Source organism: Phacochoerus africanus, chromosome 9 (genome assembly GCF_016906955.1).
Source record: "Phacochoerus africanus isolate WHEZ1 chromosome 9, ROS_Pafr_v1, whole genome shotgun sequence".
NCBI classification, from domain to species: Eukaryota; Metazoa; Chordata; class Mammalia; order Artiodactyla; family Suidae; genus Phacochoerus; species Phacochoerus africanus.
This window is the reverse complement of record NC_062552.1, coordinates 126,981,752-127,004,634: the sequence shown is the minus strand read 5'-3', so window position 1 is coordinate 127,004,634 and position 22,883 is coordinate 126,981,752. Positions and strand designations below refer to the sequence as shown.

Below are 22,883 nucleotides of genomic sequence, written 5' to 3'. Positions count from 1 at the left end.
GAGGAGTTGAGCGGGAACAGGTGTGGGTGGGGGGCTGCCTGGGAGCATCCACAGCAGAGGTGGTCTGGTGGAGGGAGGAGCCTGGGCAGGCAGGGAGGCAGGGAGGCCGGAAGCCAGGCGGAGGGGGGAGGGGGACGGCGTGCCCACCCCGCCCAGCCGCTCACACTTACTCACGCTGCCTCAGGGAGGGCTGGCCAGTGTCTCCCACCCCCAGGGTGCTGAAGACACCGCCCTCTGACCCAGTGCCTGGGGCCTGACACCCCACACATGCCCACTGTCCTGGGGCCCAGAGAGAACTTTAGGGAACTAGGGAGGGAGTGCTCCCGAGACTTTATTGCCGCGCTCTCCAGCCAAGACCAGCAGGCTGCTTCTTGGGAACAGAATGGGGAGCAGCTCCAGCTGTCGGAGCCACCCCTCCAGCAGGTCGCGACAGGAAGGAATGGCTTCCAGTGCAGCAGGACAGCTTCAGGTTAGACAGCAAGCAGCACTTCCTGAAAATGGGAGGTCTCTAGAGGCCCAGGTACAGTATGGGGGCAGGGCAGACAAACAAGCCCGGGCACCTGTCAGCGAGGCCCAGCCTTTCACAGGGGCGGGACTCAAGGACCCCGAGCAAACCGCGGGAGCACCCAACCCAGTGGGCACGCCGTCCCCCTCCCTGCCCCCCCACCCTGCGCCCTCCCGGGGTCGGGGTGCAGGGGAGCTGCCCTGGTGGGACAGGGCAGGACGGGGTGGGGTGGGCAGGGCCCCCTCCAGGCTTGGGGAGCTTCTTGACCCTGGCTGGGGCCTCAGCGCTGTGGCAGGGTGCACTAGGGGCGGCCTGACAGGACAGTCTGAGGTTGGCCCTCCCTCCCGGAAGCCCTCCCTGCAGCGTTCAGGTCCCTGCAGTGTGTGCCCCGCCCACAAGGAGGGGCTCCAGGGGCCCCACTGACTTTGACTCTCTCTGCCTCCTCCAGCTCTGTTCCCCATGACACATTCCCCAAACCAGGGCTCAGTCACAGTGGCAAGCGGACTTACTGAGCCCAGGGCCTGGCCATCACCCCCAGCCTGGAGGCTCTGCAGCAAGCTCACCACTTCCAGGTTCCCAGAAGCCTCTGCCTGTGGGAGGGGGCACGTGGGAGGGGCTGCCTCAGGGACTCTGACCGCCAGCCTGGCCCTTAACCGGCCCCCCTCCCCGCAACCCCCCAGGCTGTCCCCCCACCCAGCTCCTCCCATCCATACACAAGGGGCCCCGTGTCCCTCCATTCCACCTGTCCCCACAGCTCTGGGCCCTGGGCGGGACCTGGGACAGGAAAAGGGACTGCCCCCGACCCCCACAACTACCCTGTCCATCAGGAGAGAGCAAGAGTTAGGCAAGACTTAGGAGTTTGGGAAGGGGGAGCCAGGGGAGCTGTCAGGGAGGCCTTCCTGGAGGAGGTGGCCTTGGAGAGGGCAGCAGGGTTACCGGGGGACTTACGATGCACAGGGCGCTGCGCCCATCATAGCCTGGCTGTCGCAGGTCAGCTCCTGCCTGCCACCATGCCCGCAGGCCCTCACGGTCCCCCCTGGATGCCAGCCTGGGGGAGGAGTGGGGGAGGGGGCGCCGTCAGGGACTGCGGGGCACCTGTCCATCAGCCCACCAGCAAAGCTGGCCCCAGACGGCTGGCCCGGCTTCGGCCGAGCCCTGGAGGACGGGAGTGCAGAGTCTGCGGGGGCCGCAAGGTGGCCTGGATTCTAGTGTCACCCAGCGGGTGGACTGGACTCGGGTCAAGGGGGCACACGCAGACACACATGCCTGAGAACGCACGTGCTCCCACAGGCACACGCGCACACGCGTGCACGTGCGCACACACACCGCCTGCCGGGCGCCACTTGCCAGTTTCATGTTTCACAAGGGCGCTCTCTGGGCGGGGTCCGCAGAGGCAGCCCAGTGGTTGGGGGTGGGGGGGGCCGGGGCCGGGGTGGTGCTAGGAGGGGGCCTGGGCCTTCCTGCTGTGAAGGGGCAGCCACAGAGGCTCCCCCGCAGCGCTAGGTCGTTTCCAGGGTGACTCCCGCTGCACCACCGGCCCCCAGCCCTGCCCCAGCTCCCACACACTCGCCTCTCGGAGGGGCTGCCCGAGGGCCCCCCCCAAATCAGCCAAGCAGCTCAGGCTGGACGACTTCCCCTCCCCGTCTCAGTTTCACCATCTGTCAATGGAGCCATCAAGGCCCACCTAGAGTGCAGCCCTGAACCAAGTCACCCCAGAAGGCCCTTCAGAGCCAAGAACAGGGTCTGGGTAGGCCCCTCCCTGCCGGCAGGCCCCCACCCATCACATCCAGAGCTCTTAGCCTCATCGCTGAGGAGGGGGCAGGTCAGGCCCCCCGCCACACCTGCTGGAACTCCGCCAGGGGAGAGGCTGAGGCTGGAGGCCAGTGGGATGGGGGCCCACCATCCGCTCCCCCTCCCTATCTGGGATGGGGGCCTCCCGGACGGGTGAGGCCTTGCTGGAACTGGGGTGGGGGAGACGCTGAGCTTCAGGTCCTCTTCCTGGGGAGCAGGCAGCCACCCCCTCCTCCCACGGGCTGGTCAGCCTGAGAAACCACCCTTGTCACCCCTGCACGCCTCGGGTTCTGGCTTCCAGCTCCCCCACAACCTCGGCTGTCCTCAGACGCAGTCTGCACCCCAGGCCGCACACAAGAGGAGCTAGTGGCACAGGACGGGGGCCCAGCGAGCCCAGCAGCCTGGGCCCGCCCTCTGCCCAGCCACTGCGGACACAGGGAGCCCTCCCTGGACCTCAGTCTCCCCAGGCTGCCCTGCTGGTTAGTCACTGGAGGTCAGGTCACAGCTGGCCACGGGGCACCAGGCAGGGCAGCTGCTGGGCCTGTGGTCAGTTCTCCCCACAATAAGGACCAGGCTGCGCCACTGGGAGCTCCGCGCGGGACCTCACCCCACCCCCTCCTGCCCCAACCTCCCCAGGCTGGCCCAGGCCGCCCCCAGCCCACACCCAGGCTCCTCTCCCACTGACCCTTCATGGCCCTCCTCAAGCACCCCCACGCATGCACGCGCACACGCACACTCCCTTGCTGAACTGTCTTCTCTGCCAGGAATGACCCCCGCCCTCAGCGCCCCAGCTGGGGCAGGCCGAGGGGAGGTGGGCTCTCTCCTCCACACCCCTCCCAGAGCCCCAGCCCCACGCCGCGGGAAGCACCCACATGCCTGCGACCCTCACCTGCACAGCTCGGTCCCCGAGTCCTCCAGCTCCTGGGGGGACAGGCAGCCCCCAGCCGCCCGCAGCAGCCCGATGACACCCTGATGTCTGCCAAGAGAAAGAGCGTGGGCACCGCCTGCCGGGGCAGCCCCTACCAGACCGCCGCAGGGCCGCAGGTCCTGTGCGTGGACCAGAAACCCAGCTTCCCCAGCCCAGGGCCGCCCCTGCGCCCGGCGGGGGTGCATCGGCCCTGGCTGTGTGCAGAGGGCCCGACGCTCTGCTGTGGGTACCGGGACAGCCCACCTGGGGAGTGGCCACACCCACCTGGCTGGCCCCCCTGCTCCCCACTCGCCCCCCAGAGCTCTGTCCGGGGCTGGGTCTGCAGAGCCCAAACCCAGTCATGGGCCCAGACCTGCCCTTGGGGCTGAGAAGCTGATGGGAAACGTGGGGGACAGGCTGGTCCGGGACGCCCCATGTCCGCAGGTATCCAGAGGGACGTGGCCTGAGCCAAGCCTGGGGCTGCCTGTGGGGTGAGTGTCCGGGGCTGGCGGGACGGGGCTCAGGCCAGGCCCAGGGACCCAGAGCACAGAGGCCCCGGGCTGCCCCGCGGCGTGGTCACCACTCTCAGGGAGCCCCAGGTGTCGCTCCAAGGCGGGGCCGGCCCTCTGGTGCCACTCCAGGGCACAGCAGGCCTGGGGTGGAGGGGGTGAGTGGGAAGACCGGTTGGGGAGGTGTCGACAGTGGGGCCGAGGGGGTGAGAGCAGGGGGGGCCATCTCACCGTCTAGCCGCCCACACCCGAGTCCCCAGCCAGAGCTTGGCCCGGGCGCGCCTGCCCCCCCGCCCCCCCGCCCCCCGTAATGCTCATGGGAACCGGGAAGGAGGGGCTCCCCCTCAGCCCGCTGCCCCGAGGATGAGGCATCCCTGCCCAGCAACCTGGGCTCAGACACCCAGCCTCTTTCCACGAGCACCCCCAGAAACAACCCAGGGCCCTGCAGGCTGAGACCCCCCAGATCAGCTCTGCCTTTGGAAAGAGCGAGAAGGCAAAGGACAGACGTAAAGCCGTGAGCCCGCCCCCCACACACGGTGTTCGCGCGTATGCGCGTGTGCGGGGCGGCTCTGGGCACGCGCGCCCCCCGCCCCCAGGCTTCCCCAGCTTGTTCCAGGCTGGTCCCTAGAACATGGGGCCGGGGGTCCACCCGGTCCCTGTGTTTGTTCCTCAGAGCAGATGAGGCCTGACCCTGGGGACGCCAGGCGGCCAGGGGAGGGCAAGGAGGTGCCACCCCAGCAGAGGACACGGTGGTCTGCAAGGCCTGCTCCTCTGGTCTCATGCAGGCTGCCAGCCAGGCCCCGCCCAGGGGAAGGGGTCAGAGCTGGGGGTGGGGTGGGGGAAGGGAGGGGTCCTTCCCATCCCCCCTACAGAGCCAGCCCGGACACAGAGCACACACCAGGGTGCATGTGGGGTGAGCCCCCAGGTGCCCCACCTCTCAGCCCGGCGCTCCTGGGAAGGAGCCTGGGCGCCAGGTCCCCACGCCAACTGCCTAGGGCCCAGGGCCTCGGCCAGAGCTCAGCCCTGCAGTCCCCCCCAGGAGGGGTCCCCAAAATGTCCCAGGATGAGGTCTTGCCTTAAAAAGCCAGCATTTCATGGATGAAGCCAGCTTGCCCCCCAGCACCAGGCACGCTGAGCCTGCCCACCCCCCCAGGACATGTGCCACCCAGCCCACCACCTGGCACTGGGTGACCAGCTTCTACCTGCCCCACCCCAGTCCCTCAGGAGGTAACCTGGGGACACATGCGAGGCAGCTCCTCATGCTTTGTCTGTGTGGTTCCTTTTGCTAGGAATTCCGTGCCAGGCTCAGCTTGGAGGTCTCCTCCAGGGAGCCCTCCCTGACCACCCTGCCCAGAGTCGGACCTCCAGTCTGGGCCCTGTTCACATGGGGCGTGGTCACCGCTCGGACCCAGGGCCTAGCTTGGGGGTGGGCAAGGCTCCAAGAAGCAGGAGCCCTTGGTCCCATCCGGCTTGGCTGGGGAAGCTGCGTGGCCACAGAAAACCAAAAGCCCTCTCGGAGGCGGCCCCCTGCCCGCGCATCAGCCGCAGGGCCCGGCCCCCTGCACGGAGTACCTGCCCCTTACAGCCAGCAGCAGCGGGCTGAGGCCGTCCTTGTCCCGAGCGTTTGCGTCCAGGCCTCTCTGCAGCAGCATGGCGACCGTCCCCACGTGGCCCCCCCGGGCGGCTGCGTGCAGCGGGGTTTGACCGCCAAAGTCCTCCAGGCTCAGGTCACTGCCCTGGGGCGACACGGGGGCTCGTCACCACCAAGAGAGCACCGGGCAGGCCAGGAAGGCCACAGGGAAGGGACAGGGAGAGTTGGGGAGCACCCGAGGGGCCACGTGCCCCCCCCCAGCTGCATGGAGGCCCCGGTAGTGGCCTCAAGTCCTGGCAGATCAGGGTGCAGGGGTGAGGGGGCCCCAGCAAGGCCGTCCTGCCGGCAGCTAGCCAGCGCCCCCTCCCTGGGCCGGGTGTGGCTGTGCTGGTCCCCAAGGGTGGGCAGGGGGCTCACCAGCTCCTCAAGTGCCCGCAGGGCCTCCAGGTCGCCGGCATGGGCCGCGGCACAGGCCAGATTGGGCGCCAGGACTTCCCGCAGTGCATCAGCCTCCTGCATGGGCAGGAGTGGCACCTTGGGACCCAGGCCTTTCCCTGGGGCCTCAACAGCCCCAGGAGTGGACGGGGCAAGGGGCAGCATCAGTTTACGTGGGGGAAGGAGCGGATGGAGTAGGCGGGGCCCCGGGACCGTGGCAACCCAGCTGGCCCCACGCAGCACTGGCATTGGGTCCCAAGATGGAACCTCCTTAAGTCACAACATTGGAAAAGCACCGAGGGCCACGTCTCAAGCCCAGCTAGGACCCCTCTCCTGGGTGCACAGTCCAGGTGGGACAGGAGGCCACCCCCGGGCTCGTGCTCGCCAGCTGTGTGACCCAGGCCTCCCCTGCCATCAAAGATACGGGCAAAACAGCAACGCCACACCACCCCCGCCCCCCGCCCCCCAAGGAAAGGCAAGTCTGCCCCACGTCTGCAAGTCCCTGTAGGGTCCCTGCCCCCAGCACCGGAAACCGCATGAGTCACCCACGCCGGAACGTGAGGTCCCATCGGAGGCTCCTGCAGACAGCCCCGCACCAGTGCCACGCCCGGGGCCTGATAACCCGTCCGTCCCTCCAGTCACTAAGGCCTGAGGCCTCTGCCCTAAGCACAGGCCACACATCTGGCCCTGCCTGCCCCTGGCAAGGTTAGCTCCCCGTGGCTCCCCAGGGCAAGCCCGTCTCACCCTCGCTCTGCAGAGGGGAAACGCAGGCGCGTGGTGTGACCTGGGGCGGCAACAGGATGCAGCGCCTTCTGTCACCACACACCAGTCCACGCATTCCTGCAAACCCTGCACCTGGGCCCAGAACCAGGCCGCGCCCGCTGGCTTCCTGCTCCTGCACCAGAATGACAGTGGCAGTGCCGGCACGTGGCCCGGCCCCCAGGGACCCACCGCCCGGGGGCCCCACCAGACAGTACCTGGCTCAGACTGAGGAGCTGGGCGACCCCGCGGCCCAGCTTGCTACCCTGCAGAGACGGCCAGAGGCGGTCCACCGCTGGAGGCGTCATCTCGCCCCGAAGGTCCCTGGCCAGCAGCTGGGGGAGGAGCGCACGTGGGCCCAGGCCAGACACCTTGGGCCTGAGGCCCCCACACCAGGCCAGCCCTCCCCTCCAGCCCTCCCACCCAGGGTCTCCCGGCCCCAGGGCCTCTGCCTGGCCCGCGGGACTGGGGACAGCTGCGCCTGAGGCCAGCCTGGGAAGACGAGGGGGCAGGCCCCGGGAGCAGCTTGGGAGGCCTCAGCCCCAGACAGACCCGCGGCTCCCCGAGAAGACAGGGGGGACAGGCGGGGCCCCACTCCTGCCGCTTTCCAAGCCCAGGCCCATGTGCCTGGCCGGGTCTCCCCCGCCCCCACCTGCAAGGCACGACGCACCTCCTTCCTGCCGTCCAGGCTCAGTCCCGGCAGCCCCAGCACGTAGGACAGCTTGGCCAGGGCCGCCTCCGAGGTCATGTCGGAGCCGGAGATGGTGCCAGCGCCCGCCAGGGCCTGCGGGGACAGGGGCGTGGGCGGCGTTGCCATGCCGCTCGCTCGCCCCGCCCGCCCTCCCAGGCCCGGGCGGCCCCGGCCCACCATGCCAGCGCCGTAGGTCGAGGTGACGGCCCCCTGCAGGCAGTGGGTGCAGTTGACGATGACAAGGCCCCGCGCTGCCGCCGCCCGCAGCTCCTGCAGCAGGCCGGCCTTGGTGGGCCCGTTCCCGGAGCCGAAGGTTTCCAGGACCACGCCCTTCAGCGGCGGCTGCAGGAAGGCCCGGACCTGCGGGGTGACGTGCGGGCCTGTGCGTCCTGCCCCAGCGACGGGCCCAGTGGGCTGGCCCCCACCCCACCCCACCCTGGGGCACCCCCCCCCGCCCCCGAGGACACCCTGTCCCCTCTCAGGTGTTGAGGCTGTGGACGGCGTGCAAAGGGCCAGAGGTCATAGGGAGCCGGCGAGGCGAGAGTGGGTCTCAGCCAGTGGAAGCCCCCCCCAGCCCCCACCCTGCCCTCCGGCCCCAGCTCTGCCGGCCTGACCCCCAGCAGGTGACGCCCGCCTGCAGCCGGTACATGGAGGAAGGGCCCTGCAGCAAAACACACAGGCAGGTGTCTGGGAAAGCCCGGCCCCCTTATCCCACAGGCTGTAGGGCTCCACTCAGGAGACAGGGGACGTGGCCTTGCGTCCACCCTGAACAAGGACGGTTCCCTCAGAGTCCACCCTGTGGGGACACCTATTCCCCCCTCAGCCATGCCCTGTGTTGGCACTGTGGGCATGGCCCAGGGCATCGCTCTCCCTGGACCTGCCACTCGGGTGGGAGCCCAGAGGCCAGGCCGCGGGCCCAGGGACAGTGCTTCTGCGCAGGCAGGCACATCCACCCCTCCGGCTGGGTCCCCGCCAGCAAGACTCCCTCCCTGGAAATGCCTAGTTCAGCTCCCTCTGATCCTCCAGGCCGAGGTCAAAGGGGAAAGCAGATGTTACTGGCAGGTACTGGGCACAGGGAGACCGGCCCCTAGGACCCGCCGCTGGATAATGCTGGCCACCAGCGGACCCTCCCTGACAGCCCAGGAGTCCCCGGAGACCAGTGACTGCTGGCCCACCAGGCCCCAGGTCCTGGTCACCTGCCCAAGCCAGGCCATCCATGGCTCTGCACTTCCCCAGCTATAGCATGTTCCGGAAAGACTTCACAGATCTTCCAGAAAGATCCTGGGCAGCTCAGCCCCACTTAACAAGGTAGGCTTGTGTAGTGGCCTCTGGCCACTCTGAGACCTGAGCCTGTGCGTGGCTCCACCCGCAGCCCTGGCCACTGGCTCCTGGGACGAGCCTCACCCCAGAGCCCGGCTGTCACTGGGATGCGCCTGCAGTGACCCCCTTCCGGTCCATCGCGGCCTGGCCGGTGAGCCGCCCTCATGAGGCCACTGTGACCCGGAGGCCACACAGCCGCCCTCAGTGTGCCAGGACCCACCTCCCAGCCTGAGGGTCTTGTCCATCCTGTGACCCTGAGCCCGTGAGAGTCACGGAGCCCAGAGGACAAGGGACGGTGGGACAGGCCCTTTGTCTGTCTGTGGGGAGGTGTTGGGGGCTGGGGTCCCCCGCCCTGGGACCATCTCTGGGCCGATCCCTGTTTGCTTGAACAGTAAACCCCCATCTCCCCCTCCCCAGCCCCCGACAGGACACAGCCACACCTCACACGTGTCCTGTCCTGTGCTGGCCCCCAGCCCAGGGGACGGGTAGAGAACAGACCCAGTCTGTCCCCAGCGCCCTATGAGGGGAGGGGGCACCAGTTCACAGACTGTGGCCCAGAGGCAAAGGGCAGCCTGGCGCCAGGCTCTGGCAGACTGTGACTGGGGCCCGGGCCACCCTGGGTGTCGGGCACAGCTGCGAGGCCACGTCTGTCAGGCAGGAAGAGGGGCTGTGACCCCACCACCACTGCCCGGTGCCAACACTCCACACTCTGCCCCAGGGATGCCCAGGGACCCTTTCACCCGAGTCCCTCTACCCAATGGGCAGGCCAGTGTCTGAGCCCAAGTCACAGGGCGGGATGGAGGCAGGTGACAACTGGTGGCCGAGGATGGAAGGCAAGGGCCACCAGAGCCGCCAAAGAGAGAGCAGAGTCCCGGGGCCAGACTTCATCAGCCTCAGGAACCGGAGTCCGCAGACGTCCGCGGGGACGCGCCCATGTCCCAAAGGCGAGAGCGGCCCTGAAGCCTCGGCTGGGGAGGCGGGGGAGGGGGTGCAGGTCCCGGGACAGGTGCAGGCTCAGCGCGCAAAAGGCTCCGCCTCGTGGACCTGAGGGCCGAGGGGCCCAGTTGTGCGCAGACCCTGGGCCAGGTGGGCCCTGGGGGAGGGGAGGGCAGGCGCCGGGGCCCGGGGGTCCTACCAGGGCCGCGGGGATCCCGGGGTAGAGGCGCAGCAGGCCCACGTCGCGCTCCATGCAGCTGTGCACCACCAGCCGGCCCCGCCCTCGGACCCTCCGCACCAGCTCGTGGTTGACTGGAAGCACAGAGGGGCCGAGTGTGGGCCACCTGCCGGCCACCACCCCAGCCCAGCTCCCCCACCCGAGGGCTCGGGCCGGGAGGGGGAGCCGGGCAGAGGCCCAGCACCGCCAAGGCGAGGAGGCACAGCAGCCCTGCAGAGCCGCGAGCGGCGCCGGCCCACCCGCCTGGGGCCCACGGCTGGCCGGCCAGCCAGGGGAGGACCTGGATGCTCCCCCTCGGGAAACAGGGCTTCCATCCCACTCACCCCAAAGCCCTGGAGACCGAACCTGAGCCCGGCCCACGCCCCACGCCCAGGACGGGCACCCGTGGCTCCCAGGCCCCGTGGAGAGTGGACAGGGCGGGTACTCGGGGTCAGTGCCCCCTGCCCAAAGAGCTCCCCAGAGGGGCAGGCTCTCCACGGTCTCAAGGCCACTGCTCTGGGGGGACCGAGCCACCAGAGGCCCAGCAGCCCTCCTGCTCCACCGACGGAGCCTGGCCCTGAGCACAGGGTCCCGTTTCAGCCCCCTGCACATGGCAGCCGGGAAGAGAGGGGAGCTGAGGCCCAGGGAGGGGAGGGCACTGCCCAGGGCTGCCCAGAGTCAGGCGCAGAGCTAGGAGGGAACGGGCCCCCCGCCTGCCTCCTGCTGTTTAACCCGAGGGGCACGCTGGACGCCTGCCGCCCTCCCAGGGACCTGGAGGGGCGGGAGATGTGGGGACAGCGGGGGTCGGGCCTTGAGCAGAGGCGGCCGCAGCATCAGTCAGCGACAGGCGTCCTTTAATTTAGGGCTGTGCGCCCCAGCTGGGCGAGCAGATAAGCCAGCGACAGTGGGAGCGCTGCCACCAGCCAGGAGTTATGGCTGCAGAGGGGGGTTTACAGAGACAAAGAGGGCCCAAGCCCCCTGTGCGGCCAGCCCATCCCCCTCAGAGCCCACGGGACCCCGAGTCCCTCTGCCTGGGCCTGCCGGCCGCCAGGGGACCATGTGCAGAGGGGCCGAGAGCGGGGAAGGGGCGCGAGGCACTCGGAGGCCGGGAGCTCCCCGCTTGGTCCTGACAGCGCTGCCGGCGGGAAGTGAGCGGCCTCAGGCCACTCGGCAGACCCCACACCAGCGAGCACAGGGCCCTGGACTCCTCGTGTCCCCTGCAGCTACGGGGGTGGGGCTGGCCCGAGCCTGGTGGCCTGACGCCCCCTCCCCAGGGCCAGGGCTTCTGCACAAGGAGCAGGAGGGTCTCCTGGAGGCCTCCAGGAGGGGCAGGGCCAGCAGGGCTGGGGCCCAGCACCGCCGTGTCCCCCCGACCCCCAAGGCTCAGCACCCCTCCCCAGTCTGTCCTGGCCTCACAGAGGGAAGTAAAAATGCCACCAAAACAGGGAGAGGGCGCCCAACAGCCCGCTGGCTTACGAGGGTGGGGGTGCACCCTGCCATCAGCGACCACCACCCCCTCCCCAAGGGCCCGCCGGGCACACCCTGGGCTGAGTCTAGAAGCTGGAACGGGCCTGGGGCCTGACAGCAGGGCTGGGGTGGGTGGGGCCACAGGCTCGCACTCACCACACAGGGGACCCCAGCTAGGGGAGACGGTCCTGGGAGTCCCAGGGGGACCTCTCCCCCAGGGCCAGCCTCAGCCCTGACCACCCACCCGCCAGACCAGCCCACATCACGTCTCAGGGCCTGCCTGGGCTTGGCGAGGCACAGGCAGAGGCCAGGGGTGCAGAGGGACCCCCCCCACACACCTGCTGTGTCCCCAGAAGCCCATTCCTCCCTCCACAGCCACATGGCACCAGGGCTGGAGGAGCTGAGCACCACTGCCCACCACAGCAAGGAGGCCAATCACCACACATGCCACCTCCTCCAGGAAGCCTTCCTGACTCTGGCCCTCAGCAAGCCTGGCCTCCACAGCTTAGAGGCACTGACAAATTCTGAAAGGCAGGCCACAGGGCCTGAAAGGGACCCTCCCCAACCACGAGGGCCCGGGCTGGACGAGGGCCGAGCTCCAGACCAGCAGCAGTTACTGCAGCCAGGCCTGCAGCAGAGCACCTGAGCAAGCGCGGGGTCTCCCCGTGGGGTCTCGGCACACACATCTACTGGAGGCGCTGGTCAGCCTAGAAGGAGCTGGGCTGCCCCCCAGACCCAGGGGACAGAAACACTCCTGAAAGTCCAGGGGCGAGGCTGCAGCCCAGGAACCGCGAAGCACTGACTCCTGGGCCCGGGGCCACATGATAGCCTGGTCCCCCCGTGTAGCCCTGGCTCCAGGACCACCCCCTACTCTGAGCTGGGCCTCCCACCTCGGCAGCCCTGGCAGCCCCCTCCCCCCAAAGCCCAGGCAGCCCCCAGAGCTGTGCCCTCCCACCCAGTGGAGCCCCTAGCCCGGCAGGTCCCGCAACAGCACCCTGCAGGCGGACCCAGGAGAGGCACCCTCACCACCGGCCCTGCTCACTCACTTGTGACATCGGCACCCACGGTGGCCAGAGGTGGCAGGTTCGGGGAGCAGAAGGCCGCGAACCGGTGGGCATCCACCTTGGTCACTCGGTTGCCCCGGAACAGCTGATTCTGGAAGAACAGGCAGACCTGCGGGAGGGAGGCGAGGGCGGCTCAGCCCGCGGAGCCCCAGCCCCTTGAGCGCCCTCGCCCCCCAAGCCTGGCCCGAGCCACTCAAGAGCTGTCCCCAGGGCAGGGCCAGGGAGATGCGGCTGTGACAGGGGACCTGAGCTGCACTCCAGAGAAGCCCCTTCCCCCGGGAAGGCGTGAGGGGGACCCTGCGGCGCCACAGGTCAGGGAGACTGGAGAGAAAGAGCTCAGCCCGAACAAGCCCCAAAGCCTGTGTCTTTACGGAAACGTACAAACGTGCACATGCACACGAGTTAAGGACATGGGTGCTGGGCGCTCCCATCGTGGCACAGCGGAAATGAATCCGACTAGGAAGCATGAGGTTGTGGGTTCGATCCCTGGCCTGGCCTCACTTAGTGGGTTAAGGATCCAGCGTTGCCACGAGCTATGGTGTCGGTCGCAGACGTGGCTCGGATCTGGCGTTGCTGTGGCTGTGGTGTAGGCCGGCGGCTGGAGCTCCAATGAGACCCCGAGGCTGGGAACCTCCATATGCTGCGGGTGCGGCCCAAAAAAGACAAAAAGCAAAAAAAAAAAAAGAAAGAATGTATATCGTAACATGTACGCGATTTACGCGATGTAAATTGCATACATGACCCGGAAGGACACGCAGAGTGGGCAGCAGCCGCCTCTGGGAGGTGCGTTGGCTGTTTCTCTGGGGCGACAGTGCCTTTCAGGGTCCAGGCGGGCGACGGGGCGTCCCACGCTGCCCATCCCTCTCCAGCCTGGCCCTTCTGAGTGCCACACCCTCAGGCCCTTCGCCCAGATTCCCGGGAGCGGCCAGGAGCCCCCCCACCCAGAGCTGGACCCCGGACCCCGCCAGGCCACCCCCCCCCCCCAGGAGAAGGCCGGTACCTCGGGGATCACGTACTGGCCGGCCAGCAGCAGGGCGCCCAGCAGGTTCTCCCGGCCGTCGTTCCACAGGGCGTGGATGGGCACCTGCGGGAGGGGCCGCGCGGGGGAGAGGGGCTCAGGCCGCGGAGCCTGGGGTCCAGGAGAGCGGGCAGCACAGGCTCTGGCGGGCGGCCGGCCTGGAGTCGGGCATCTGAGGGACCACAGCTCAGGAGCCGCCCCCATGGACCAGGCCAGCCCGCCCGCCCTGGCCCCGGGCCCCCCCGTGCAGGAGGCCGGCCTGTCCCCACCTGGGGAGGAGGGCTCGGTAGGCCTCCTGCCCCACTCCCGGCCCCTGCTCCCTCACTGCTCCACCCAGGTCCTGGGCGGGCAAGGGCAGCCGAAGGGGGACTCCCTGGGTCACAGATCTCCTGTGTCTCCTGGGGGCGGGGCGGGGGGGGGGGCGAGGCCCAGAGCAGCGCCCCGCCGCCCCGCCCAGGACGATGACACAGGGCTGGCCTGCTGGGGATTTGTGCAGGGTCCTGGGTAGCCAAGGCAAGCAGGCCTGGGCCTCTGAGATTCTAAAGGGATCAGGGGGGTTGGTCAGGGCTGGCGCAAGAATTAGAGCACAAGCACTATCCCCGCTGGGCCTGCGATGCCACCAAGCCTGCCCTGTGTCCCCAAGAGGCCCGCATGCGGCCTGGAGGGTCTGGGAAGAGCCAGGGTCCGCCAGAACCCCCTCCGCCCCAGCTCCCAGCCCGAGGTGCTGGGCCGTGAGGCTGTGTGGTGAGGTGCTGGGCCCACCCTGAGTGGGGCCGTCCCACTGTGACACCCGCAGGGGGAACAGGGATGGCACAGGGCGGGCAGCCAGGGAGGCACCCGACAGGCCTGGCAACAGGCCCCCTGGCCCTGCCCTGGGGACGGCTCACCAGGGCGAGGGGTCTGCCCTTGGGCAGCTGCACCTTCACTGCCTCTGTAGGGGGCCTCCGGTGCAGGCCCCACCCCTACCCCACCTCCCCTCAAATCCAGCTGTCTTCTAGAATACTCTACATGTTGGCTTTGGAGGCTGTGCCAGGTCAAGGTGACAGAGGAGGGGTGGCATGTGCCCAGTCCCCAGGGGATCAGTGAGAACCTGAGCCTGGCTCCCTGGGATTCTAACAGGGATCGGGGGCCTGGCATCAGTGGCATCAGCCTCAGGGCCGCTGGACAAGGCAGAACGCAGGCCATGAGCCACCCCCAGGTGCTGGCAAGCAGGCCCCCAGGGAGCTGCAGGGCTGAAATGCCCCATGGCCTCAGGAAGGCACAGACCCACGGCGTCGGATGCCCTGCGGGCGGCCTGGGCGTGTCACCTGGGCACCGGTGAGGATGACCGGCTTCTGGAGGTTCTCCAGCGCGAAGGAGAGCACGGAGGCGGCGAAGGCCATGGTGTCGGTGCCGTGGATGACCACGAAGCCGTGGTGCTGCTCGTAGTGCCTCTGCGGGGGCAGGGAGGGCTCGGGCAGGCCTGCCTCCTCCTGGGCACACACGCTGGTCCCCTCTGCCACCAGGAGGAGGCACCACCAGGAGGAGGCAGGAAAAGGCCCACATGCAGCTGGAGGGACTCAGGGAGGCGCCGGGGCGGGGGGGGCCCTGGCCACTGCTGGCCGGGAAGGCCCTCTGGGAATGGAGCCCCTGCCTGGAGTCCCGGCCCCCGAGCCCTCCCCCGCCGCCAGACGGCCTCGTCCCCTGACCCCCCCCCCAGTGTGAGCCCGCGGCACTGAGGGTCTCCCCATGACACCCCTTCTCCACGCAGCACTCGGGGCAGGGTCTCTGGACGTTCTCCTCCCGAGGCTGGGACGGTCTCCCCCTGGATGCCCAGTCTAGGCTCCCGAGCACACGGGTCAGCGGGAGGACTGGCCGGAACCCAGCTCACTGCTCCCGTAGGGTCCCTTGCCTAGTGACCACTGTCCCCATGGCAGCAGGGGCCGTGGGGTGAGCAAGCGCCCTAGCTTCTCGGTCCAGCAGGAGGGGCAGGTGCGGACAGCCAAACCCAGGGAAGGGGCCTCCCGGGCACGCCGGCCGGCTCCGCAGGGACATTCTACGGCCGCCACCTCCTAGGGGGCAGCCAAGGCTGGGCCTCAGTGGGCAGCTGGCCCGAGCTGCGGCTGGGAGGGGGCCTCAGAGGACCACCTCTCACCGCCCATTGGAAGACCAGGCCAGGCGGGGCGCAGAGCTGCAGGGGAGCTCAGCCGCAGCGGGCTGGGGCGCCCTCTGCTGGTCGTGCGTGGCGTGGCCGCATGGGCCTTTTGTGAATCCGTGAACCTGCACGCAGCTGACCCTGCAGCCAGGTCAGCAGCCCAGGGTGCTCAGAAAAGCAGTAGAACGCTGCTGGCCACAGACCAGGGAGATGGCCCCAGATCACGGCTGCAGACATGCCTGCTGGCCTCCAGAGACATAAGGGCCAGGCTAGGGCCATGCGCCGTCCCAGGTGCTCAGTGAGAGCGAAGGAGGCCCGGGAAGTGCTTCTCCCCGAGGCAGACGGAGACAGCGTGTCGCCAGGGCCAGCAGCCCACTGCCAGGAAGGGGGAGCCTCTGGGGAGCAGGGTTTCTTAAGGGAGGAAGGTGATTTGGGGCCGGGGGTGGTGGGAGGGCGCCCACCCAGGAAGCCATCGAGGCACCTCTGGCACCAGGACCAGGCCTGCGCAGGCGTGGGGCTGGCGACGGGCTGGGGCAGCGGGAGAGGAAAGCTGGGGGAGGGGCTGCTCCAGCTGCAGGTGAGGCGCCCACACCTGCTCCAAACCACAAGACCCCAGCGGCTCCTGCAGCCTTTGATGGCCCTAAATCTACTAAGACGGCGACACTAGGGTGGGTATGGGGTGGGCCAGGCCGTGGCCTGTCCGTCTGCAGGAAAGCATCGCACGCCTCTGCCTGGGACACTAACGGGACAGACTAACTCACGGACCAAATCAAGACCGCCAGCCGGGCCGTCCCCTTGCCGGGAAAGCGGGCACGGCCCTCCGTGCCCACCCTCCACTGGCACAGGTGAGAGGGACTTGGGGGCCCAGCAGCTGAGGTGTGGCCCGCCCGCTCTCCCCACCACCCCACCCCTAGCCCTGGCCAGCACCCCAGCGCCACCACGCCCTCTGCCCCGCGGGCACCTCGATGGTCTGGGCGATGTCAACCCACTCGGAGATGGTCATGTCGCTGGAGTCGAAGAGGGGCTGGCACTCCAGCACCGTGTAGACGACCCTCTGGTCAGGGCCGGTGGGCCTGCGGAGGCAGACGCGGGCTCCCGCTCGGCCCGGCCGGGCGCCGCACACCCACGAGCCCAGCCCCGCCTCCAGCGGAGTCGCCAGCATGGCACGAGCGTAGGTCAGGGTGGGCTGCTCCAGAGCAGGTCCCACGCCCACAAGCAGCCCTCAGGAGCCAGGACGGCCCTTGGAGAGGAGCGACGGGGACCAGGGGGATGTCCCCGCTCGGCCTGCCCGCAGCAAAGAGCACCGGGCAGCCTGGGCCGAGAACCCTCACACTGGGCGACCCAGGGGCCAGCTCTGGCCTCTCCTGATGGCATGAGGCCCCGCGAGGCCAGGGCTGAGGCCGCAGCTCCGCAAGAGGATGGGGGCCTGAGGCTCACATGACAGGGGGTGGTTGGTCAGCTCTAAAGCCGACAAAGTGCGAGGACCCGGGAAGGCCTCCTGCAAATGGGCCACCATGGATGCACTGAGAAGCATCCACGGACCTGTCCCACGACAGCCAGCTGTCGCCCCCGCCGGGGACCCAGAGGAGCCCAGACTCACGGCAGCACCAGGGTGTCCTCGGGGAGGCCCCGGGCCCGGGCATGCTCCTCGTCGTGGAACATGGGCAGAGTCCGGAGGACGGCGGCCAGGCCCTTCCCGGGAACCAGCACTGCAGGCAGAGCGGGGGGCGGGAATTAGAGGCCGCCAGCGCCACCCCCCACCACTGGGGCCAAGCCCTGGGCAGGGGTGGGGGCAGGGCCGGGGGCCGGGTGAGCTCTGGTCCTCAGAGAGGCTGAGGCCAGGCCGATGGGCCTCGGCGACGACAGGTACCTGTCCGGCGTCAGGACCAGATAGTCCATGTCGACCGCTGAAGCCCGTGCCGACCGCGGCCCTCACCCAGACAGCCGCAGGGCTCCTCAGCAAACACCCCCCATCTCCGGGCGGGCCCACCCCACCCCTCATCAAAGCTCAGGGGGCCTCAGCCCTTTCACGAGTCGGCCACCAGAACACCCACGCTGGCTCTGCCTGGCAGCCCTCTGCTCCTCCCGCCTCTCACCCAGCAGGTGCTTCACCCCAGCTCAGGGCACCACCTCCAGGAAGCCCTCCTTGATGTCCAGGTCCGGGTGTCTTTCCCGCCTGCCCCCGGTTGCCTTTGCTCCGTCCCTAGACTGTGTGTGACCCTTCCGGGTCCAGCCTGGTCCTCTGCCTGCCGCCTGTGTGTCCCAGAAACACACCTCTCAGGAGGCACCACAAGCAGAAACAGTGCGTGGTCTCAGAACCCCCAAGGTCACAGTGTGTCTCCTAGAACCAAACGACTCCTTGGCGGAGGCTCCCCAAAGGATCACTGCAGCAGGTCTGACTCTGGCCCACCTGCTCCCCACAAGCCCCATGACCTGACTTCTCCGGACACATTCAGCTCCCACTGAGGCTCTGCTGGGCGTCCCCTGCGTGCCTGGCGATGCTGGACACCCCAGCACAGTAGGGAGCACGGGGTCCCTTCCCTCGAGGAGCAGCCTAGGCTGAAAGGCCACCCCTGGGTGGCGCTCCTGCTCCCAGCCTTCTCCCTTTGCCAAGTGTGTAACAAGTACCCCAGACACGGCTGCTTCAGTCATCTCCCGGCCAGAGGGGAGAAGCGGGCGGGGGGCGGGGGCCGCCCTCAGCGGAGGTGCTGGAGGAGGGGCCGCGTGGCAGGGGTCGTCCCGAGCCTGAGCTCTGACGCTGCCTGGCAGAATTCTCCAGAGTCTGTCTCCTCGGAGGCTGCGGCCGGGATCTCTCCCAGAATGTCAAGCCGCCCCTGGCTCCGCGCCTTCGGGCCGGCCCCAGCCCCCAGCCCCAGCGCCCCCAGCCGCCCCCCTGCCCGCCCGCAGCTCGGGGCAGGGGTCTGCTTGCCCGCCCTCTGCCCGCGAACCAGCTCCTGGGCCAAACAAATCGGCAGGCACTCTGGGATCTGCAGCAGCGCCTTCAGCACCACCGAGCACCCACCGGCCAGACCGGCAGCCTTGGCCGGCAGGGCTCCCCGCAACCCCCAGGGAGCACAGCGGCGATGGCCCCCTGGACGTGGCGCCGTCTCCCCAGCCAGAGGAGGCGACCCGAGGGCCATCTGAGGGGTCCCGTACACCTTGCTGCAGGAGCGACAGCGCTCGACAGCGGGGCCAGGGTGCATGACTGGCAGCCGGGCCGCCCTCCTGAGATGCTCGACGTGTGACCCGGACACCCCCCTGTCTCCACAAAGGTCTGGACTCGCCAGCCCTGCCTCCCGGGGCCTGGGCCTCAAGGGAGGGGGCTCAAGGCTGCCTGGCACCAGCGCCAGTTTGCCCACCACCTGTCCCCTCCTGATGCCTGCGACCTCAGGGGATGAGCTGAAGGCCCTGAGATGAGATGGGCTTGGCGGGTGGCCTGTATAGGGAGGCAGCAAGACACGGCGCCCCCCAGAGGAAAAGGCCGTGTAAGCATGAGGCAGAGGCACCGAACAGGCCTCCAGCCAAGGCAGCGGCGAGGACCGATCCTCTCTGGCCCCTGGCTGGGTCACCCGTCAGGGCAGCCACAGGAAGCGCACGGCCACTCTCCTCGCCCCCAGGGCACTGGTGTATCTGGAAATCGGGGGTCCACTGGTGGGGCACGGCCACCTCCATCCACGGCGAGGTTACTACCAGTGGACTGGGGCACTGGCTTCCTCAGGGCGGTGGGAAAGGGCAGCGGCCCCACGGAATCCAGGCCCGGTATCCCCAGAGTGTGTGGGCGGATGGGCAAAACCGGCTCGAGAGAAGAGGCCAGGCCCTCCTCTGTTCTCTTCTCTCTGCACAAAACCCTGCCAACGCACCATGACCGAAGAGGACGGGGGCGGGGGCGGGGCGCGAGGCAGCCGGAGGTGTGGGTGTCAGGAAGTCAAGGAACAAAAGCTGATCTGGCTTTTGCAGTTCCCTTCATGGCTCAGTGGTTGATGAATCCACCTAGGAACCGGTTGGGGGTTCGATCCCAGGCCTCGCTCAGTGGGCTAAGGATCGGGCGTTGCTGTGAGCTGTGGTGCAGGCCAGAGACGTGGCTCGGATCCCGCGTTGCTGTGGCTCTGGTGGAGGCCGGCAGCTACAGCACCGATTCGACCCCTAGCCCGGGAACCTCGGTATGCCGCGGGAGCCGCCCAAGAAATTGCGAAAAAAAAAAAACAAAAAAAAACTGGTTGGGCTTTTGTGATGCCCTGGGCCTCTAAGGACTGGAGATTTGTTGTGATTTTCTTCATCATTCTAAATAAACAACTGCCTTCACATCTAACTTGCATTTTGTAAATTGTATTTTCTTTCTTAACACCCGCCTCCAGCTTAGGGCCCTACAGGCAGGGAGCTGGTCCACTGGCAGGGGCTCCTGCCAGTCACGCTCACGTGTAAGGGCCCAGTGCGCCACCCCCCACCCCCCACCCCCCCGCCCCCGGACGGCCACAGCCAGCGGCCTGGAGCTTGGGCTATAAAACGATGACCCTGCAAGCATGTGGCTCAGGAAGGCGGTCGGTCGGGGCACAAGCCAAGGACGTCACATTCCCCCCACTCCATGAGACTTGGCTGCCAGGACCTCCTGTGGCCTCCTGGGCCATCCTGGCCCCTTCAGCTCCACTCACCCTTCTATGCCCGCCAGGAGCCAGGCCCACGAGGGACACTCAGGCAGGGTGGCAAGGGGACCACCATCTGACCGGCAGGGCCTCGGGGTTCCTCAGCAGCGAGGCTTGGGCTTGGGGTTAGCAGCTGACTTTGGATTGGTGATATCCCTTGACCAGTGACACCTTCCCTGGACTCAGGGGATGGGCCGAGGGGCGTCCCCTGCTGCCAAGGCCTCTGCCCTCCCCTCGCCACCCTGACCTTTGGCAGAGCTCAGATCAGTGGTGCCAGGTGCCCTGCGGCCACTGTTTACCAGCAGGCGCAGAACTGCTCCCAACGGTGACAATCCCAACAGCTTTGCTGTGGCCGTCCCACTCCCCTGACCGCCCCCTCACCGCCCCCAGTTGGCTGGAGCCCACATCAGCAGTGCTAGACCAGTTAATCATTGACGCTGGAGTGTCCAGTGTCCCCACCCTGCTGGGCTGGGAGGAGAGCCCGGCAGAGCGAAGCCCCTGGCGAGCCCTAGACTGGTTCCTCTGCACGTCCCCACCCATCCTGGGCCTGGGGTGCTGCCCTGATCCTGGAAGCCACTTCCTCTCTCGAAACTGCTTCCCCCACAGCCCATCTTCCTAGAGTCTAAGTGGGAGTGGCAGCTTGCAGCCTCTTTGGAAAATGCAGCACCGGTGAGTCCACGAGGCCTCAGGGAGGGAAAGGGCTTCGCGTGTGTGTGTGTGGGGGGTGCAGGAACGCCCCAGGGCAGGTGGGATCGGGGTCAGAGTCCACCTTGTTCCTGCAGCAGGGACCCCGAGAGCTCTGTGTTGACTCAACAGAATCACAGGAATCACTGCTGGCCAAGTGCCAAGGCTGGGGGGGCAGCAACAGGGGTGTGACAGACTTGGAGGATGCAGACATCACCACCCACTCAGGAGCAGCCCCCACCTCGCCCCAGCCTGGCGTGGGTGGGGCTGCAGCAGCACAGGGAGGGGCAGCTGGGGAAAGGGTGCAGGGGAGTGTAAGCCGCCACCCATAGGCCTATGTCCCTCCAGGACAGGGCCCTGTGGGGTCTGAGACCGGGGGGCCCAGCACGGAGTGGGCCTCCACAGATGTCTGAGAACTGGCGTCAACAGTGACAGTGGACCAGGAAGCAGCGCTGGAGCCACGAAAATGCAAGTGGAGTGTGAGTGGCCAGCAGGGAGGGATGGGGAGAAGCGGCCCCAGGTCAAGGGCAATGAGGACGCAGGGCAGCACTGGGGGCAGAGGCAGGGGGCAGGGGCAGAGCCTCAGGAGGTTGAGGTGGGGGGTGGGCTGGGGGGGCTGAGTAGGACAGTCCAGGGCCAGGTTGGGGGGGGCTGTGTGTGTGGGGGGGTGAGGACAGCACGGGGTCGGGCACCTGGGGAGGCAAGGGGTGGGGAGCCTGGGGGGGGGGGGGCGGAGAGGAGCCGTCGGGAAGCCGGCTCCTGGGGGATGGTTAATTCCCCGACAGCAGGACTGGAGAAAGGTTCCAGAATGAGGCTGAGGAGCGATCCGGCTCATCCTACCGGAGGGGCGCCCACCCACGCCAGAACCCGGAGAACCCCGGGGGGGAGGGCACGAGCTCTGTCCGCTGTCCCCAAATGTGCAATACTGGGGGGCCCAGCCCCGCTCCCCCTGCAGGGTCCCTGCCCCCGCGCCCTCACCCCCACGCCCAGAGGTCACGCCCTCGAGCACCCGAATCCGGCCAGCGCCACAGGGGCAGAGAACACAAGGCCACAACCGCCCGGATACCGTGGGCGCGAACACTTCCCAAATGTGTCGGGAGCCCGCCGGGCCGGGAGCAGGGCCCGAAAATAGCGGGGAGGGGAGGGGGGGCGCGTTCCAGCCGCCCCGTGGCCCCCTAACACCTGCCCGCCGGCCTCTGCCCCGGGAAGGGGTCAGGCAGAGGCTCTGCGGCCCCACGTGCCCCACGTGCCACGGCCGCTGGTGCTCGGCCGGGAGGGGAGCGGCCACCGCGCCGGCAGCGGCTGCGACCCTGGCAGGCCGACGGCTGACCCAAAGCCTCTAGGTCCAGGTGAGGCCCGTGCCCTCCTCCGTGGTCGCTGCAGGTGCCGGGCACCGAGGGGCCCGGCGGCCTCGGAAAGGCCGGACGGCGCGAGAACTACCCCATCCCACTCCCCAGGGCCCCGGGCGCCGTCGGCGACTCACCGCCGCCCTCGCTGCGCATGCCGAGGGTGCCGCCGGTGTAGATGGCCAGGAGCCGCCGCTCGCGCCCCGCCGCGCGTGCCATGCCGGCGACCGAGGGCACCGAGGAGAGGGAGGCCAGGGCACCGAGGGGAAGCGGCGACGCGGCTGGGCGCGCCGCGGGCAGCCGGCGCGGGGCGGAGCCTGCCGGGCAGGGCGGGGCCGCCGGGGGCGCGGACCGGCCGGCCTGGGTGTCCGAGGGCGGGGCGGGGCGCCGGGGACTGGGGGCAGGCCAAGGGCAGCCCCCGGCGATCCGGTTCCTGACGCTGTGCGGTGGCCTGGGGTGTCGAGTAGCTGTGACTTGGGGCGCGAAAGCCACGTACCTCCAGACGGTAGCGCCAGAGGACCCCCAAGGCGGAGCGGGGGTCGCCCTCCCGCCCCAGGCGGTGCCCACACGCCCTGGCGCTCCAGCAAACCGGCTGTGCTAACCAGTGCCCTCCGGGTCCGCTCCTTCCGACGGCGGGGCCAGACCCAGATCCCGGCCCACCCACTCCCTCGTCCTGCGGGGCTGCGGGAGGGCACCCCCTCCAGGGCTAGAGCCGGGGGCGGGCTAGGGAGGGAAGCGGAGGATGCAGGTACCAGGAGGAACGAGCGGCTTCGGAGGCCGAGGAGCCCTCCCTGGGCGCCTGCGCACTAAGCCCGGGACTCTGACTACCTGGGGACCAGTCCTTTCGTGGGAAACTACGTCCTTCCCAC

At 68.7% G+C, this 22,883-nt stretch overlaps 1 protein-coding gene across 1 annotated transcript; it reads right to left on the bottom strand.

Annotated features, from left to right (window-relative positions):
- Nucleotides 1-307: 307 nt before the first annotated feature.
- On the bottom strand, nt 308-22,286 carry ASPG (asparaginase). Its single transcript, XM_047796668.1, has 16 exons — nt 22,152-22,286; nt 16,945-17,053; nt 16,306-16,417; nt 14,518-14,643; nt 13,193-13,276; nt 12,175-12,301; nt 9,644-9,756; nt 7,366-7,548; nt 7,168-7,281; nt 6,716-6,832; nt 5,721-5,816; nt 5,285-5,448; nt 3,186-3,272; nt 1,454-1,553; nt 1,015-1,095; nt 308-491 (listed from the first exon to the last, which is right to left on the bottom strand). Exons 1-16 carry the CDS (start codon nt 22,231-22,233, stop codon nt 471-473), a joined length of 1,716 nt encoding a protein of 571 aa, XP_047652624.1. The 5' UTR covers nt 22,234-22,286; the 3' UTR covers nt 308-470.
- Between the last annotated feature and the right edge of the window lie 597 nt (nt 22,287-22,883).